This window comes from Zootoca vivipara, chromosome 7, assembly GCF_965207765.1.
Source record: "Zootoca vivipara chromosome 7, rZooViv2.hap1.1, whole genome shotgun sequence".
NCBI lineage: Eukaryota > Metazoa > Chordata > Lepidosauria > Squamata > Lacertidae > Zootoca > Zootoca vivipara.
Window position 1 is genome coordinate 56,448,858 of NC_142590.1, and position 17,584 is coordinate 56,466,441.

Here is a 17,584-nt window from a genome sequence, read left to right on the forward strand (position 1 = left end):
CCATTTTAGCTGAAGTTTAATTTTATCATATTAACTGGTTTTTATTTTCTGTGTTGTATTCTTTATAAACGACTCTTGTAGCTAAGCAGCATATAAATTGTTTAAATGACATAAGTGTGGGGCAGAGGGGCCTTTTCTTTTGCCTTTTGGAGGGTTACAGTGGTTAAACAGCAGCACTGGAATTGCATGCTCTTGGCAGTGACAAACATAATACCCCAGACAGCCACAGTAAGGTGGGGTTCATAAGATTCCTCCAACCTTTCAAAGCAAAGTTGTCCCTCTGAGCCTTGTTTAACTTCAAACATTTTCACTGTGTTACACTGACAGATGCTCAAAATACCCATGACTGACATTCCATTTTGAATGTTGGCTGGCATTTTAGCATTCTCAGCAGTTCTTGGGCAGCTGAAAGAGAGATAAATGTTGGCTGTGAGGAAGGGTGCAAATGGAAAAAGCCAGAGGGGTGTGCTGGTTGCCAGGTTCTTGGCAGCCTTGTGCTGTGAACCATGCGGCACCGTGGCTCAGTCACACTTTCATCTGTTTCTTGGCTGGATAGGAGGTGTTGCTTCTGCAGCTGCTATCCAGGCAGGGTGCACTGAATGAAATGCCAAGAAATAAATCCCTGGCAACAGCATTCAATCGGCACGGAGAATAAGCCTCCTTAAAAGGGAGCTAGATGATGATGACTCTTCCCAACACATGCACACACGCTTTTAACAAATGCCCTACGTGTTAATTGAAGGGATGTTCAGAAAATGGAAAAGAGGCTGGCTGCTTAATAAAGAAATCAATGCGCTAGTCAGCAGGGAAGTGCTCTGAATATGCATTCAGTGCAAATGATCAGAGAAGCACCATCTATGCAAACAAAACTGAATTTGATCCAAGGCGGTACAGCCAGAAAAACTCGCCGTTCTTTTGGTAAATACCATTACTGTTGAGGGTGGTGGTCATTTTTTCCTAAGTAGCCTCAAGACATTCTTCCCACATGAGATCAAGTTTTAAAATCCGAGCAAGCAGAGCTAACCCCCCCCCCCCGCCTTCATTTTAGCAATTCGCTCTGTACTTTAGGTATCGTTGCTCCTAATTCACCCTCTTCCTCTCATTCCTTCCCTGTCTTCTGCAGTTTATCTCAGTTCAGTGAAGACAACATGATGGACCCCTACAATTTAGCCATCTGCTTCGGGCCCACGCTGATGTCAGTGCCTGAAGGCCACGATCAGGTCTCCTGCCAAGCCCATGTCAATGAGCTCATCAAAACTATAATCATACAACACGAGAATGTCTTCCCCGGACCAAGAGAGCTGGAGGGCCCTATATACACCAGGGGTGGAAGCACTGAGGATTACTGGTACGGTAGGAGATAATGGGTAACAAGTGAAGGGGGTATATAGCGCTAGATTGTAGTCTGACTAGTAAATTACATATTTCGACAATGCTGTCATTTTCCCGTTTCAAATGCTGGCCCCAGGATTTATCCCGTTTGTGAGTCACATACTGAGCAGAGGCAAGATTGGCGAGGTTCACAGTCCTGAGCGCAACAGATTTCCCCCACCCTAAACCTGCAGGCCCCCAAGATTCAGAAAGCATGTTGCATGACTGCACTTCATTATACCGAAGGATAATGCCCATGACACTGTCCGAAAGGGTGTTATGGTAATTACCGTAATCTGCTGGCGAAAGCTGCACAGCAGACACATAGCCTGAATTCATCGCTGACATTCTTCTCATTTTTCCACATATCTTGAGCGACTTTACTTCAGAGACAAGGTCAGTAGCAGCTGAACTTAGAAAGCTGCAGCATGGGTTAATTTCAGGGCAGCAGCAACAAGCAGGGGAAACTTGAAGCCTTCCTTTCTCTCCTGCCCAGCGCACAGGGGGCCTGGCTGCGCATTCAGACTGAAGCCGACATCTGCAAACAATTCAGCCAGAGCAGCTCCTGTCATGAGATGGGGGGGGGGTGAGGCGGGGAGTTGTAGTGGAGGAGCAGCTTGCCCCACTATTTTACCTGAAAAGGAGAATGTGAAAATAGCCCGCTTGGTTGCATCTTTACCAGAACAATCCCTTTCCACTATGCACAGTGCAGACACTGAACCCCAGACTGCAATATTCATACTTCCAAAAAATTGGAGCCTTTCTTTGCTTTCATTTGCTACTGATCTTAGTTTTATTTTGATTAGTTAAGCCCTTTTTGCTGTTTAATCTTGGTCGCAAAATGACCACAGTACTATATGAAAATAAGTGCCTCCATTAGTGCCTTTACTTAGAGTTTTCAAGATATCACACAGTTGTATTTTCAGCTGGGAAAGGGGTATAGAAACTAGTTTATTGGTATTTCAGCAGCTGGTGTTTAAAAGAGCATAAAAAATTATGGAAAATGTTTGAAGAAATCAAACTTGCCGACTTTGGACAATGGGCTCTGGAGTGCCCAGCAGACCTTGGTGATGATAAAAAAAAATACTTCTGTTAAAAGACTTTGAGAAATTATACAACCTACAGTCATGGACAGTTGAAGATCCTTCTTGTACTGGAATGAAGGAATTTGCCAAGAAATCCTAAATGTTGTATCATGAATTTTATGGCTGTAACCTTCTTTCTGGACAGATATTACCTGTATCAATATTTCTATTTTATTTTTATGAAAATAAAAATTATTATATAAAATAAATAATGATGGAAATATAATATGATAACAGTATAATATACCTAACATTATGCACTTTGTACGGCTTGCAAACAAACTCTCTATAAAAGGCTGCTTCAGAAGCCATCTGGTTCCATTATTCTCCATGGATTAGGCCAGGTTTATGCCTTTCACTTAAGATTTTCACATTTCAGTCCTGAAACAATTTGCAGTGCAACCTCTTTCTCTCTCTGTCTCTCTTGTCACAATAAGATTGCTGCCCCAAAACCATAAACAGTATGAGGTGCGACGGGGCAATGAACAATATTTAAATGAGAGTTTTAAACTTCCTGGATCAGAGAAGATAACAGATTCAAATAATGCCGGGACCTCCCAATTTGAGTGTTTTCATCTTGTGATAAAGAGAGTAAGGGACAGAGTATACAAGCCTGATGCTGCCTTCTAATCTTGATGTGATCTCTCTCTCTCTCTCTCTCTCTCTCTCTCTCTCTCTCTCTCTCTCTCTCTCTCTCTCTCTGTGTGTGTGTGTGAAAAATGGTGGCAGAGCAAAGAATTGCCAGAAGAAGACCTCAGATGCACAACCTGCTGAATTAAAAAAAATAGCAGTGATCTTGCCCAGTTTTTTTTTTAAAAAAAAGATTTGTATTGGTTTTCAAAAATATAAGCATAACATCAACAAAACAATTGGTTTTCCCCCATTCCCACCTTCCTCCTCCTCCTAACAGAAGTGGGCGCTTATCATCAGGATGTTTATTTGAGTGTTTTAGAAAAATGCATTATTCAGGACATGTACCCTCTTAGTATCTCAGATAAAGCAATTGTTCATAAATTCTGCTTCCATTGTGTGACATGTATCTTGCTCAGTTTTCATTGAACATGTGTCTTTGGTTGCTGGGCAGTTGCTCCTCATCCTTTTCAGTATGAATGTGAAGAGTCCCTTATACATTGCAGGTGTTCTGGGGTTTTCTTTCTTTCCTTTGTTACTACATCTATTTGTCTCAAATCTATTTGTCTTAAATGGACTTTGAGTGTCCATTTAATTTTCTACCATGAACTTACTTTCCATTCACTTCGGATGTCCATGAGCATCACAACCCTTGTCATGGTTCAACATTTGGGGGACAAACTGTAGTGAGAAGTTTTGATTTTGTGAAACATTGGGAAACAAATTGGCCTGCACACACCACAAGACCATTTATTCAACACAAGGTGATAGGAATCATTGTGTTTCTAGAAAAAGCACTAGATCATGTGAGTTCACCAGACATTTCTTCCCTTGAAGGCAAAGCAGTTGAGTTCATCATTTTATGTGCAGAGTTAATTAATCTAGGAAAAATATGACCTTTGCTTCCTAAGTATCATAGGATTAAGTCATACTGTGTGGAGGGATCTGAACCTCAGAGGTTTCTACCGTACATGGCATAGGGGTCCCCTAGCAGCTAAGCTAGTTCTCTCAACACATTGTAACAGTATTTCTTGTCTTAAATTCTTCTAGTGTTCTGCCTCATTACAGTACAGTACATAAATGGCCACATAAGAGTTAGAAATACAGTATCTCTTTCAACCAAGGAAATTAATTCTGAATAAAGATTGAGCTTGTGGGTAGGGGCAGGAATGCCATGGGATCATATCTTTGCACTGTACACCAGTACATTTTTATAATAATCTTCATTATCTCAAAATCTGTAATGTTCGCCATTGCCTTTAAACGTCTTACTTACCATGCTTTGATAAAAAAAGGAGGACTGCCTGTCATCTCCTAAGATGCAGGTTCTGGGTGCACTCAAAAGCTTGGATTTCATATAGATTAACTGTAATGAGATGTTCCATTTTTTTCAACATGCATATGCATGCACACACTTTTATTAAAAATGGCGGCCAATTAATTCCTAAAAAAGATGATACAAAGCATTCCACTGTGAAGGCATTTGAGGATTTTAGAGAGACCAAAAATCAGTCTACAAGTTGCTATTGGTACAATCATAATAGGGCAAAATTGTGCCTTTTGATTAATACTGAGGTCTCTGTAAATGTCTGAATTGTCATATCTATTTCCCCCTGATCTAGTAAGCTACAAGGCTAAATATAGTCTGCTGCAGGTGTCATGCTCACTCACAGAAGGATTCTGTGCCCACTAAGGTCCCCTTTCTCTCTCAATTATTTTTAATGGATTTTTGTGTGTGAGTGATTGTTTAGTTCAAAGTGTGCCTTTTGTCTACTTTATTGGGGGCGGGTTCTGAGCCTCATCAGTTTTAATTCTGTGAATTGGTTATTTTGTGGCATCCACAACAGCTTCTTACATTTCCAGATATACCCCAAAATGAGGGGTGGGGTAGCATAACAAATCCTTCCAGATGTACTGTATGGGTACTTAGCATGTCAGACATCTACTTACTGAGGTTGGGGGGGGGGTGGAAGGCCAGTGGAGGCTGATCCATTAGGATAAATGGGGCACTGCCCCACCACCTTGAGTCTGTGTTCAGCCAAATCCACCTCCCCCAGGGGATGGCCCTAGTCAATGGTTTCTTCCTCCTTCATCTCAGTTTTGCCTTTGTAAAACTAAGAAGGGAGGAGGAGGAGGACAAAACTAGAATTTGCTGTCTCTGCCTGACATTGCCTCTGCCTCCACCTACTATTTGCCCCCCTACTTTCTTCCCCACCACTCCCAACTGGCACCAGCCACCACTGTGGCTTCCTCCCTAGGCTTTACACATGCACCCACTCCCCTTATCTCGCTGCCTTGACCAAGGGATTTGGTGGAAAGCTAGATCCGGTTATGGAAGTGTACAGAAGCTGCCTAGTTCCTATTATATCCTGGTCTTCTGATTCAGGGGATCAAGGCTCTGTTACGCCCTATCTCTGGATGTGTCTGCATCGAGTGCACAGCACCAATGTCAGACTGGATAAAAATACACAGCAACTATTATTATAGTGGTCTGAAATATTTTCACAACTTGTGCCAAGTGCCATCTGTATTTGGAAGAGCTCCTGAGGCTTAATGTTGGGGGCAGCTTGGTGAAATTTTAAAAAAGGAAAGAAAAATTGTGCAGGAGGGAGAAACAAAACAGGAGGAAAGCAACTAGTTGTTCCGGACAGAATCATGATGTGGAATTCATTGTTCTGTTTCCAGAAGCACTGCAGCTTGCCCCTCTCTTGACCATGTTCCCCCAGTCAATTTTGGAGCACATAGTATGGGGAAGTCCTGTTGCATGAGCAAAAGTCCTTGAGTAGACTTTGACTTCTGGGCCTGTTTAGGTGAATCCCACCCATAGAGTTGACAGGGACTTCAAAGATCTTCTAGTCCAGACTCCTAACGATGCAAGAAATCTATTGCTACAGGATGACTGATGTACTTTTGAGTTGGGGGATTGAAATTTGAACCAACATAACTACAGTAAAGTATTTGCTTGTCTGTTCTGAGCCTTGGGCCTGACGCAGAGCATATGGAACAAAACTTGATTATTTTGCTGGTTCAGCTCAATTTATGAACTGCCTGATAAAAATACTATCTAGGTGGCATACACAGTAAAAATGTGTGTGTGTGTGTGTGTGTGTGTGTGTGTGTAAAGAAACCACTCAATAAAGACATAAACCAGTAAAACTGACCCACACAATCCAAGACAGACACAAAGCCACAAAATACAGCCCAGCTACAAAAGCTAAAATCTGAAAATAATGCCACCATTCGGCAAATACTATAATAAAATGATAACAATAAAGAATAAGGCCCCAGTGAACAAAAGAAGTATTTTCCTGATGCCAAACCGTTGTGAATCGCCCTGAGATCTACAGATGGAAGGCCATATACAAAATTAATTAATTAATAAGATCTTATAAAGTAGGCAAAACTTTAGATTAGTCTTTCTAGCAAGGTCCCATTCAGAGCTTAGCAACATGGACCTCACCTTGTGTGGCACCCACTGATAGACCTTCAAGCCTTTGTTCCCAGCTCTCACACAATGCACCTCAGGCCCCATGTTTTTCAAGCATTCCATGGCACCAGCTAAACTGTTAGGAGGGCCCATAGCTCCATAGTACAGCACACAGAGACGATTTCAAGTTTATCATCAGCATATTCAGTTAAAAGGATCAGGTAGCAGAGACCCTGGAAAGCTGCTGCAAATCTCAGTAAACTATACTGGGCTAGGTGGACCAAGAGTCAGATTCAGCGTAAGGAAACTTCACATGTTGACCTGTGCTGGAGTAGATGGACCACCACATATTCTTCGAGATGTTGGAGTAGGACATGTGCCTCCCATCTTCTGACCTATTCCAAAAGCCCCATCTATGACAAGTCCCCATCTATGACATAACCCCCTGCAGAGTTAAGCTTAAGGAGAGAAGTTACTATTGCCACCCAAGCCTCAAAAGGTTGCTACTCTACATGCTTTGCATGTCTCCATCAAATATTGGTCTTCCACCCAAAAGTTCAAGTGTCACTGGGATACCCCTGGTGCCACATACCATTTACCAGCCAGTTCTTTTCTTTTTTGAGAAAACAGGAAAACATGCCCCGTCAACATAGCCCTCTCTGTCTTTCTTCTTGCAGTGAAAGCCCCCATGGAGAGACAGTCTCCACAGAAGATACAGCTCAGGATATGGTCCCTGAACACCACACCAGCGATGATGGTAAGCACTTGTTTGACAGCTGTTTCAAAGCTGGCTGCCCATTTACTTTCAAGCTTGGCATGAGATGGGAAAGCCGTTTTGGCATGTGGGTGTCATCCCTCTGTAGGTAGGCTTATTTGACAAAACAGAATTTACCAGCAAGAGAAGGTGGGTTTAAGATATTTCCTCATGTTTCTTAGCTAGAGCCACAAATCTGGCATGCCATTTTTAATACTTGACTGATCACAAAGATTTCACTGAGCCCGTTGTCAAGGTAGCAAGATGGAGATGTACTACAGGAGAAGAGCTGTGGTCTCTGAATGTCTCTTGTTAACATCTCTTTGTCTTGCTTACTTGAACTATCTAGAAATCCAAGTGCACAGTTTTAGTAATTAGGCTGTGTTGGCCTCTGGCATGGGGCTGTTTTTTGCTCCTGTTTTCCTGACTATGGTATTAAACCATATTAACTGTGTGTTAAAGCATCTTAACTATAATCTGTAAGCCATCCTAGCTATAATCATCAGGTAATCATGAAGTTTATGTTAATAGGTTTAACAGTCATGCCTTAAGACTGAGAATTGGATTAGATGGTTTTCTTCCCCAATTCCATTGTCTCTTGCTATGTCAAGTGTGAATTGCAATATTGTTGGAACCTTTCCTGGTCCATTGAGTGATAATTAATAGACAAAGACTAATAGGCCACGCCTAGGTTCAAAGTTGAGAGGAGGATCAGTAGCTATTTTTGAACAGATCCTGAAGCTGAGGCTCCAATACTTTGGCCACCTCATGAGAAGAAAAGACTCCCTGGAAAAGACCCTGATGTTGGGAAAGACTGAGGGCACAAGGAGAAGGGGACCACAGAGAATGAGACTGTTGGACAGTGTTCTCGAAGCTAATAACATGAGTTTGACCAAACTGCAGGAGGCAGTGGAAGACAGGAGTGCCTGATGTGCTCTGGTCTACGGGGTCACGAAGAGTCGGACACAACTAAACGACTTAACATCGACAACAGGTTCAAAGTTGAGAGGAGGACCAGTAGCTATTTTTGATCTTTATCCCCCACCTGTAGTGCAGACCTGCTGGGCATTAGAGATCATTATCCTTTGCCAGGCTAAAGGCTAAATTCCAAAAGGGAATATTGGAAGTTAAGTTATGGTTACCAGATATTTTTCAGAGAATCCAGGGACACTTTTTTTAAAAAAAAATTCATGCTTTATTATTTTAGGAAAGGGTTGCCCAGAGTTCTTGACCTTTTTTAGGGGGGGGATCCCAAAGTTGTTGGGTGCTCACCTTGACACATGGCAGGCGGAGAAGTCCATCTACAAACACAGAAACGCCCAAGCAAAAGAGGGGTTTTTTTTGGGGGGGGGAGATCGAGTAAAGGCGCTTGCTGGTCTTGGTAAAACACGCATTAAAACACACACACACAAGGCTCCGTCTTTCTCTGTCTCGCAACGCAGCACAGCTCTTTTCTAGGCTTCTCCTCTTCTTTATTGCCTCAGTGTGTCGCTCACCCTCCCCCCCAGACTCGGGTGCGCAGAGCTCTGTGCAATTTCAGGGCAAGTGTTGATCGAGGAAGCGAGCCAGAAGGAAGTTCTCTGGCTCGCGCCTCGGTTTAAATAGCCCCCCCCCCTCCAGCCAGCGGATTGGCTGGCTGGAACTTCGACGTGGTCGGAACCTCCGGTGCTGCTCACTGCCATGGCACCCACCATGTTGCCTCGCTGGAAGTCCCCAGGCATAAATCAGGGGACATTAATTAAAATCCGGGGACAGATTTTGTCCGGGGACAGATTGGTGAATCCGGGGACTGTCCCTGGAAACCGGAGACGTCTGGCAACCCTAAGTTAAGTGGCCTGCTGATTTTGGTATAATAAACAATTGCTATTTGAAATATACAATTCCCTAGCTGGTAATAAAATGCACAATGGAGGCCCGTTTAAAAAAAGAAGAAAATGTGTTAGTTGGTGCCAGAAACTACCGGTAATCAAGCGAGAGAAAAACAGGGAAGCACACAATTCAATGAGTATTCATTGGGGGGGAAAACCTCCAACCCAGCTAAAAACAACAATGCTTTCTAACCCTGGTAAAACCTTGTTCACTAGTGTGAGCTGATTACTCGAGCTCTCTGTCTACAAACTACTCTGCAATGCATAGTTCAGATAACTCCTTTTCTTTCTGGAAAATCCATTACTGGATTTTCAGTCTTACAGATGTGCTTGCTTGGCCTTCAGCCAGTCCCTGTGCTTTGCAGCCTCGGGGGTTAAGCTCAGTTTCTTGGTTCGAGGGGCTCCAAAGGCTGATGAGTCAGGCAGCGGTGGTGAAGTCTCTTTGTCTCAGACACATTCGCCCTGTATTTCCTGAGACAGCCTACCCAGATCACAATTGTCTTTGCCCAAAGAAGGGCTTCCTCTTCGAACATGCAACTTTTCTGAGGCATAACTTAAGTTGCTGTCTGATTCATGCTGTTGGGCTTTTAGGTAGTGACTTATTGCATAATGAAAATCAGCCAAGGAGAAAGGCTATCCAAATGGAGAGTGAATTCAGTAATAATAACAATAACAATAACAATAATGTGTTTTTGAATGAGTGTGTTCATCTGAGCCAAGCAAAATTTGCCAAGACTAGGAAGGGAAGAAAGAGCAAGGCTCAAGACTGAGAGGTCAATTGTAGAGGTCATCATAGGTGGTAAGGTGGAAAGAAGTGGGATAACCAGTCACAAACTAGAACTAGAATACAGTGGGTGGGATTCAACTAATGAGTCTTGTCAGCAGATGCTTTCCACTTGGACTTCTGCATATGCAACAGGGCTTTCCTCCCCGCCCCCTGGGTACCCGCTATTTCTCCTGAAATTGGCTCAGGAAGTTTAGGAGAGGTGGGATTGCTTCATCTCGGAAGCCAAAATGCTTGTTGAAATGGAACAACCCACTTAGCATGATGTTGAATTCCTCCCAAAGAATTAGATTGTAGACAAGAGCCATGGACTGGATTACAAAGGGGGGGGGACCTCAGTGCAGGAAGACTCTTCTCATGATCCCTATTGGGATTCATTGCTTGGGAATGTAATAAGTTAGAACAACTTCCACCCTATGGAGCAGTATGTCCAGCAGGCCATTCCACTGTACAGAAACAAACCTGTTTTTGCCACTAACTATATACTCTACAGGGAGCTGCATGCAGTCTTGGGTCCCTGGTGTACCTGTTACAATACAGTTCCCAAGCATCTTCTTCGCAACATTTATATAGACCATGGGTAGGCAACCTAAGGCCCATGGGCCGGATGCGGCCCAATCACCTTCTCAATCCGGCCCACGGACGGTCTGGGAATCAGCATGTTTTTACATAAGTAGAATGTGTCCTTATATTTAAAATGCACCTCTGGGTTATTTGTGAGGCATAGGAATTCGTTCATTCCCCCCCCCCAAAAAAATATATAGTCCGGCCCACCACATGGTCGGAGGAATGGTGGACCGGCCCATGGCTGAAAAAGGTTGCTGACTCCTGATATAGACTGCATATATTTAGGTATCCACTTAAGGTAGGGGTGTGTGTGTACTCTTACGTGGACACCTAGGTGAAGAAACCCTTAGAGCCTTTACCTTGTCAATAAGCATAGAACCATAGAATTGTAGAGTTGGAAGGGACCCCAAGGGCCATCTAGTCCAACCCTCTGCAATACAGGAATCTCAACTAAAGTATCTCACAATCTCATTCCACCCTGACGACAAGCCAAACCAAGGGCCTGTACGTACCTTAGCTTCATGTGGATTGTGAACCCCTTGTGGCTCGATTAGCGCCCCCTCATGCAGCAGTTGGCAAGTACTTCTACTGCAACTTTCAGGCCCAGCATGATCCAGATCCTAAGGAGCCATTAAGGTCTCAACAGGCTTTACCATTTTCTGACCTGGCTACTCCTAACTGAGCAATTCTTTGCTTAGTACAGAATATACTGTGTGTCTAGAAATCCTGTAGACTGGCCCACCTGTCCTCAGCTGCCAGGACAGTTATGTTGAGTTCACTGTTGAGGTAAGCATTCATGAACATTTCACTGGTAGCAGTAGACCTCTACAGCTTTGGAGGGTGTATAACATGCTTCTAAATGGCCTGGCCTCATTTCCCAGGTGCATTTGACCTCCAGTATCTCAGCTGACAACATATACGGATATTTGAATTCCTCGCTTTTATTTTATTTTTTTAAGGTGAATGGTTTAAACACTGATAGTTTATGAACATGCAAATTCATTGAAATGTTATTTCTTATCCCTGCAGAATGTGAACCTATTGAAGCAATAGCCAAATTTGACTACGGTGGCCGAACAGCACGTGAGCTCTCTTTTAAAAAGGGGGCTTCCCTCCTGCTTTATCACCGGGCCTCTGACGACTGGTGGGAGGGCCGTCACAACGGAATTGATGGCCTGATCCCCCATCAATACATCGTTGTCCAGGACACGTATGTTACCTCTTAAGACCATTGGGGCATGGTACTTGGATAAACAGGGTTCAGGTTTAATATTGCTTCTGAGGAAGAGGATGTCCTGAAATGCCTATTTGCACCTTAAGCTATTAGGAACAAAGAGTTGGGAAGGATCTAGTCGAGAGCTTTCCAAACTGTGTGTCGCAACATGTTAGTTAGTGTGTCGGCAGCAGTGTGTAGTGCGAACAGTCCCCGCGCTGCTCCCAGGACTGGAAAAGGGTTAGTTTAACCCCCGGTTTGCTAGTAAAACTGAATTACTGTGTCATGGCATTTTGCGTGTCTAAAACGTGTGTCACCGACATCAAAAGTTTGCAAAGCTCTGATCTAGTCCAACCCCCATGCTTTAATATGGGATCTTGCAATCTTAACATTCCTGGCAGATTAGCATCCAGCCTCTGTTTAAACACCTCCAAGGAAGAAGGGCACACCACTTCCCATCAGACAACTCTAGCTGTTAGGAAGTGTCGCCGAAATCTGCTTCCCTATCATTCCTACCCATGCATTCTAATCCTGCCCTCTGGAGCAACAGGGAATAGGTCTGCTTCATCGGCCACATAGCAGCCCTTCAGATAATACAAGGTGCCCATCATGCCACCTCCTTTCAGCGCCAGATTTAGGGCAGTGTGGGTGGTTCCCCCACACAGGGTGCTGAGCCAAGGGGGTGCAACATAATATTAAAAGTCAAAATGTTTATATTTATTTAAAAAAACCAACTGTACCAAAAGGGATTGGGGGAATTTTGTCTTCAATCATATTACCATATTACCAAAGTCCACCCCCGCTCCCTAAACCTTTTTGAGGCTAGGCATGCCCAGGTCTTCCAACTATTCCTTATACCGTAGTTGGTTTCCAGATTCCTCACTGCTGCCCTATACACATGCTCAGCTGCTTCATGTGATCATATGAAAATAGTCAACAACACACACACCCCACCCGAAAAGAGCATCTTAGTTTTACAAGCTGCATTATGGCTGCTCTCAGGATCCAAGTACATACACCACCTAGCCTTTAAGTAAAGCATTAAAATGAGATCTTGTAATCTGAGAGCATTCAAAAAAACCTGATGATTAAATTGTTCTGGCTATCGCGTCTTCTACTATGGCTTATCTTGAGGATGTAACATAGGTTTTGTGGTTGTGGCTCTTTTCTTCTCTAGTGAGGATGGAGTATCAGAAAGATCAAGCCCAAAATCTGAAATAGAAGTAAATTCAGAGCCACCGGAAGAAAAGGTGACTGCCAGAGCTGGTTCCAACTGCCCAAGTGGGAGCCATGTTGCAGACATTTATCTTGCAAATATCAATAAGTAAGAGTTAATGTTGGTTTTGTATTGCTACTCTTTAATGTATGTGTTGAGCATTGTTTTTCTCTTTTGTTTAGTTTTGAGCTGTTGGGCTAGTTTAGCTTGTTTGTATTGTTTTATGTAATGTTTTGTCCCACCGGGAGTATACTACTAGTTGCAGCTCTGAATTAAAGGTCAGTAGGCCAACATTTCACAGTACTGAAACATTTCCCATTTGGCTGTCAATAATGTTGAAACCTTTTTGTTTCAATCAATCATTTATATTTTACATTTCTAGCCCACCCTCCCTTCAAGTAACCCAGAGCAGTGTGCCAGATTCTTGCCCTGCTTTCCCCCTGTAATAACCCTATAAAGTGGGCTGAGGGAAGCTGGCTGGCCTCAAATCACCCAGTGAGGTTTGCGGCTAAGTGGAGAATAGAACCTGGGTCCTTCCTGTTTCTGTTCTGACGCGCTAACCTTCATGCTGGATTTTTATTATAAGCAGAGTGGAAAAGGTGATTTAGTTCAGAATGTTTGTTTTGTGATTTCAGTATCCTTTCATTGCCTTTCTGGGATTCCTGTGTTGAAATACAACTTCTATAACATTTAATCCCCACCCCCCACTTCTTTTATGGTGACAGGCAAAGAAAGAGACCAGAGTCTGGCAGCATACGAAGAGCTTTCCGTCAAAGTGACAGCCATGGGCTGCCCAGCTCCCTGGGAGAACCAGTCCCGCCAGGAGCTGTGGCCAGTTCACGTCCCTCCTCACAACCCATTATGAGCCAAAGTCTCCCGAAAGAGGTACCAGATGCATCTTCCATCAGTGGCCATGGGAGCCTCAATTCGCTCAGCCGGCATGCCTCTCTGAAGAACAGGATAGATAGCCCCCACATCCGGAAAAATGTGACCACTGGAAGGTCAAAGAGCTTTAATAACCACCGGCCCATGGACCCTGAAGTCATTGCACAGGTAATAAGAAGCTAGGCCAGGTTGAGGTAAGATGGGGCTTAACTTGCATACAGTGGTGAACAAATATTTCCACTCCATGTTACCCATTCTGTTAAAAAAAATATATCTCATTTGTGAATTTTGATGTTGACTATTCACTAAAACATTCATCTAATACTCAAATATGTTCCAGCTGTTCTGTGAATGTTGTATATTTAGCAACAAATGTTATTTGATATCAATATTTTATATTTTGCTTCAGTATTTGCTTCAGATCAGGAAGCGTCCCCTTAGAGGTGATCAAAACAAGTCAAGTTTTGAATTCTGAGGTAACCTCTGAATTTTTAAAATTCGAACATTTAAATTTCTGTTCAGTTCTAAAACATCAGCTCGGTTTGTGATTGCTGCATGCCTAGTCAATCAAAAAAGCATGGAACAGCACCTATGTTTAATCAACTTGAAACCAATTTCCAAAGATTCATAAGGGTTAGAAATTACCCGCATCAAAGCATCCCAGTTAAGATGCATTTGATTGAGAACCTTGGCTACATGACCAAATTTTGATCACATGTGACTCACTTAAACTTTGAGAGAAGACTAATTGTTTCTGCTCTTCACCCATCCATGAGGAAATTGCTAAAACATAGAAATGGTTAAAGCCATGGGTATTTAGTGCTCTTGGTTTAACCCATAGCAAAATACTAATGGCAGAGTATGTTTCCTGTTAGTTTTAGACAGTCTTCCCCAATCTGGTGTCCTCCAGATGTTTTAGACTACAACTCCCATGATTATGGTTTTAGAAAACATAAGCAGTTTTCATAGGCAATGTAGAACAGAGGGATCTGGCCAGATTCCTGTGCTTTGAGAAACAGAAGTCCTCTAAGGTAAGCAGGAAGCCATTTAATTTTGTCATTTTCTGCTCACCCAGGACTTTGAGATACAAATGTGAAAGGGACCAAAGACTGTCTAGAACTCCTGCATTTTTATATGGTGTATACCTATTCCATTGAGTTTTATCATCTTGTATAATACACTCAAATCTCTTGCCACCTAAGGAATACACCTTGGTGAAAAGTGCATGGAAACATACCTGCTTTAACACTATATATCCTTTTTCCTACTGTTCTGTTTCTACAGTTGATTGTTGAACCTTGCTGAAACTAACAGTCAGGGAATGAGGGCCATAACACCACCATAACCACTGTCCCCAGTCCTGTTTTTGTTTTTTGTTTTTTTTGTTTTTTTTGTAGTGCAATTATCTGAATTAAAAATCGCATTTTATTTCTTCACTGTGCGCTCTTTCCACTTACTGTCATCATAGTCATCATCTAACTCTGTTTCCCCTAAATCATTTGGGATAAATGTTGGTAAAGGCTTTGGTGAAAACAGATCTATGTGCAGGGTTAATATTCTATGCTTTCAGGAATCTGTGTTAGAATCGCAAAGCCCGGGATTTTTGAAAAACTGAGTTTTTGGTGCCTCTGTTTTGAACCCACAGCCCAGATCTGTGAGTTTGTTTAACTGCACTTAGAGGTTAAAGGATCATAAAAAGAACACAACAATCTATCCTGTTTTTATGGGATTTTTGTAGTAGCTTTTCTCTTGCTTTGCAGTTTCAGTCAGTGATAAGGAGCTACCTTCAAACAAAGCAGATCTCTTTGTTTCTGTTGGCAGGGATAGGGGATGGTTTCACTGGTGTGTACACAGCTGTGGCTGGATGTGGGCGCTGAGACTTTTAGATCATGTTAGCGTAAAGCCATCATGTGATTCCCCTCCTCCTCTAATTTTTGAAATGAGCACTGTTTTCACAGAAGGTTGATAGTGCGACATTGGTCCAGAGTGGAACACAAGCCCACAAAAATGTGTTCCTATTGACCAGGAAGGAAGCCTTACAGGAATTTTTTCTCAATTAACTACTCCATATCCACATAATGTATTTTCACCTTCTAAAAACAGAGCGGGAGTTTCTGTTCAGTGCAAAACTGGTTCACTAGAAGGGGGGGAAAAACCATCTCATCATGTGTATGGGACTGCACAGTTACAGAATACATTGGAAATCATTTTTTAAAAAAACTGCTAGAGACTTGAAGTATCCTTCCAGTCTTCAGAAATGTTAATCCATCTAAGTCTGTCAGTGCTATGCTATGTGCTCAGAGAAGGTTTTGGTCCTTGGTTTCCTCTCCAACTGTAGGTGTACTGCACTTACATGCTTGGCCAGGTCTTCTGCTTTTCACTTTGTGATGAATCTGTCAAAAGCTCACATGCACTTGAATCTCATATTACAATGTCAGGCATTCCAAGAAAAGAAGCTAGGCTAAAACGTGAAGGAACTCACTAGGCTGTCAGATGCCAAAGAGGAGAGGAAGGGTTTGCTGCTGTTGTTTGAATGTTTGGCTTTTATACCTCCTGGTCGTGTGCAATTACTTTTATTTCATTGTTTATCCTGCCTTAGGGCATAGATAGATATAGATATAGATATAGATATAGATATAGACACACACACACACACACACACACACACACACACACCACTCACTTTAAAGGGGAAACTATATAACCACTTAATTCTAAAGGGAGAGAAAGAAACTGTATTAAAACATCAGAGAATAAAGTCCCTTTGAATACTAATAGATAATTCCTTGAAGCACATTATCACAGCATCCAGAAATCTGGTCTTGGAAATAAGCAGGCACACATTGTCTTTATCTGTTGTTCCATGCCACCTGTTGGGGTGTGGGGCATGCGACAGATTTCTTTTCCTGTCCAGTTATTTGTTTTAAGGCACTCAATATGAACAGAACCAACCACCAAGTCATTTAGCATTTGGGCTGCAATCCTGTGCCCATTGTGCATTCTCATCTCACCTGTTTCAAGATCATAGGATTTCATGCTGGAGTTGATGCTGAACTTTTCATAAGGCATTTCAGATTCTTGGATACCACAGATTGGATTGTAAATAGAGGTCACCATTAGGGCTGAATCTTGGCTATACTAACCAGCCCTGGGAACAGGATCTAGCTCAGGGGTCCCCAGACTTACCGCACAGCGGGCCGGAGGGCAGGGGAGTGCGCGCGCAGCGGGCCGGAGGGCGGGGGAGTGCGCGCCCGTGCGCATGCGCACACGCACACGGTCGGGAAAAAATCGCCGAAAATCGCTTGTGCGCATGGGTATGGGCCTCCCCCGACCCGGAAGTGCATCGGAAATGACCTCTTCTGGGTCGGGAGAGGCCCATACGCATGCGCACAAAGGATTTTCGGCGATTTTTTGGCGATTTTTAAGATCGTCGCTGCGCAACGCGCCGTAAGAGCGGGCAGCGGCAGCGGGCGGCGGGGGTCGTCACGGGCCGGATTGGGAGGCCGGTTGGGCCGCATCCGGCCCGGGGGCCGTAGTTTGGGGACCCCGATCTAGCTTCTACAGTTTCTGCCTTGTCTATAATACATATTGTGGTTTTCTTCTGAAAAGCTGTCCTTTGCCCTTATGGTGCATTTCCTTCTTCTGTCTATATGAGAAGGCTACATGTGGATTATATCTTTTGGCAATGCTTTGAATGACATATAGCAGCCTCTCTTGCCTTTCAGTTAAATTCTTCTTTTATCCGCCCTCCTCTTTTTGCCCTTATGTAATTTATTGTTTCCAT

General features: G+C 43.2%; 1 protein-coding gene across 7 annotated transcripts in view; it reads left to right on the forward strand.

The window, feature by feature from the left end:
• Positions 1-17,584, forward strand: part of SRGAP2 (SLIT-ROBO Rho GTPase activating protein 2) — a 206,691-nt gene that overhangs the window by 182,806 nt on the left and 6,301 nt on the right. For 6 of the 7 annotated variants that reach the window (XM_035122342.3, XM_088674334.1, XM_088674333.1 and 3 more), the window contains exons 18-22: positions 1,124-1,348; positions 7,191-7,270; positions 11,516-11,696; positions 12,877-13,023; positions 13,641-13,968. In XM_035122342.3, the coding sequence (XP_034978233.2) occupies positions 1,124-1,348; positions 7,191-7,270; positions 11,516-11,696; positions 12,877-13,023; positions 13,641-13,968 (961 nt within the window). Of the gene's footprint in view, positions 1-1,123; positions 1,349-7,190; positions 7,271-11,515; positions 11,697-12,876; positions 13,024-13,640; positions 13,969-14,209; positions 14,277-17,584 lie in introns of all 7 variants that reach the window. The other variant, XM_088674336.1, reaches the window with a different exon arrangement.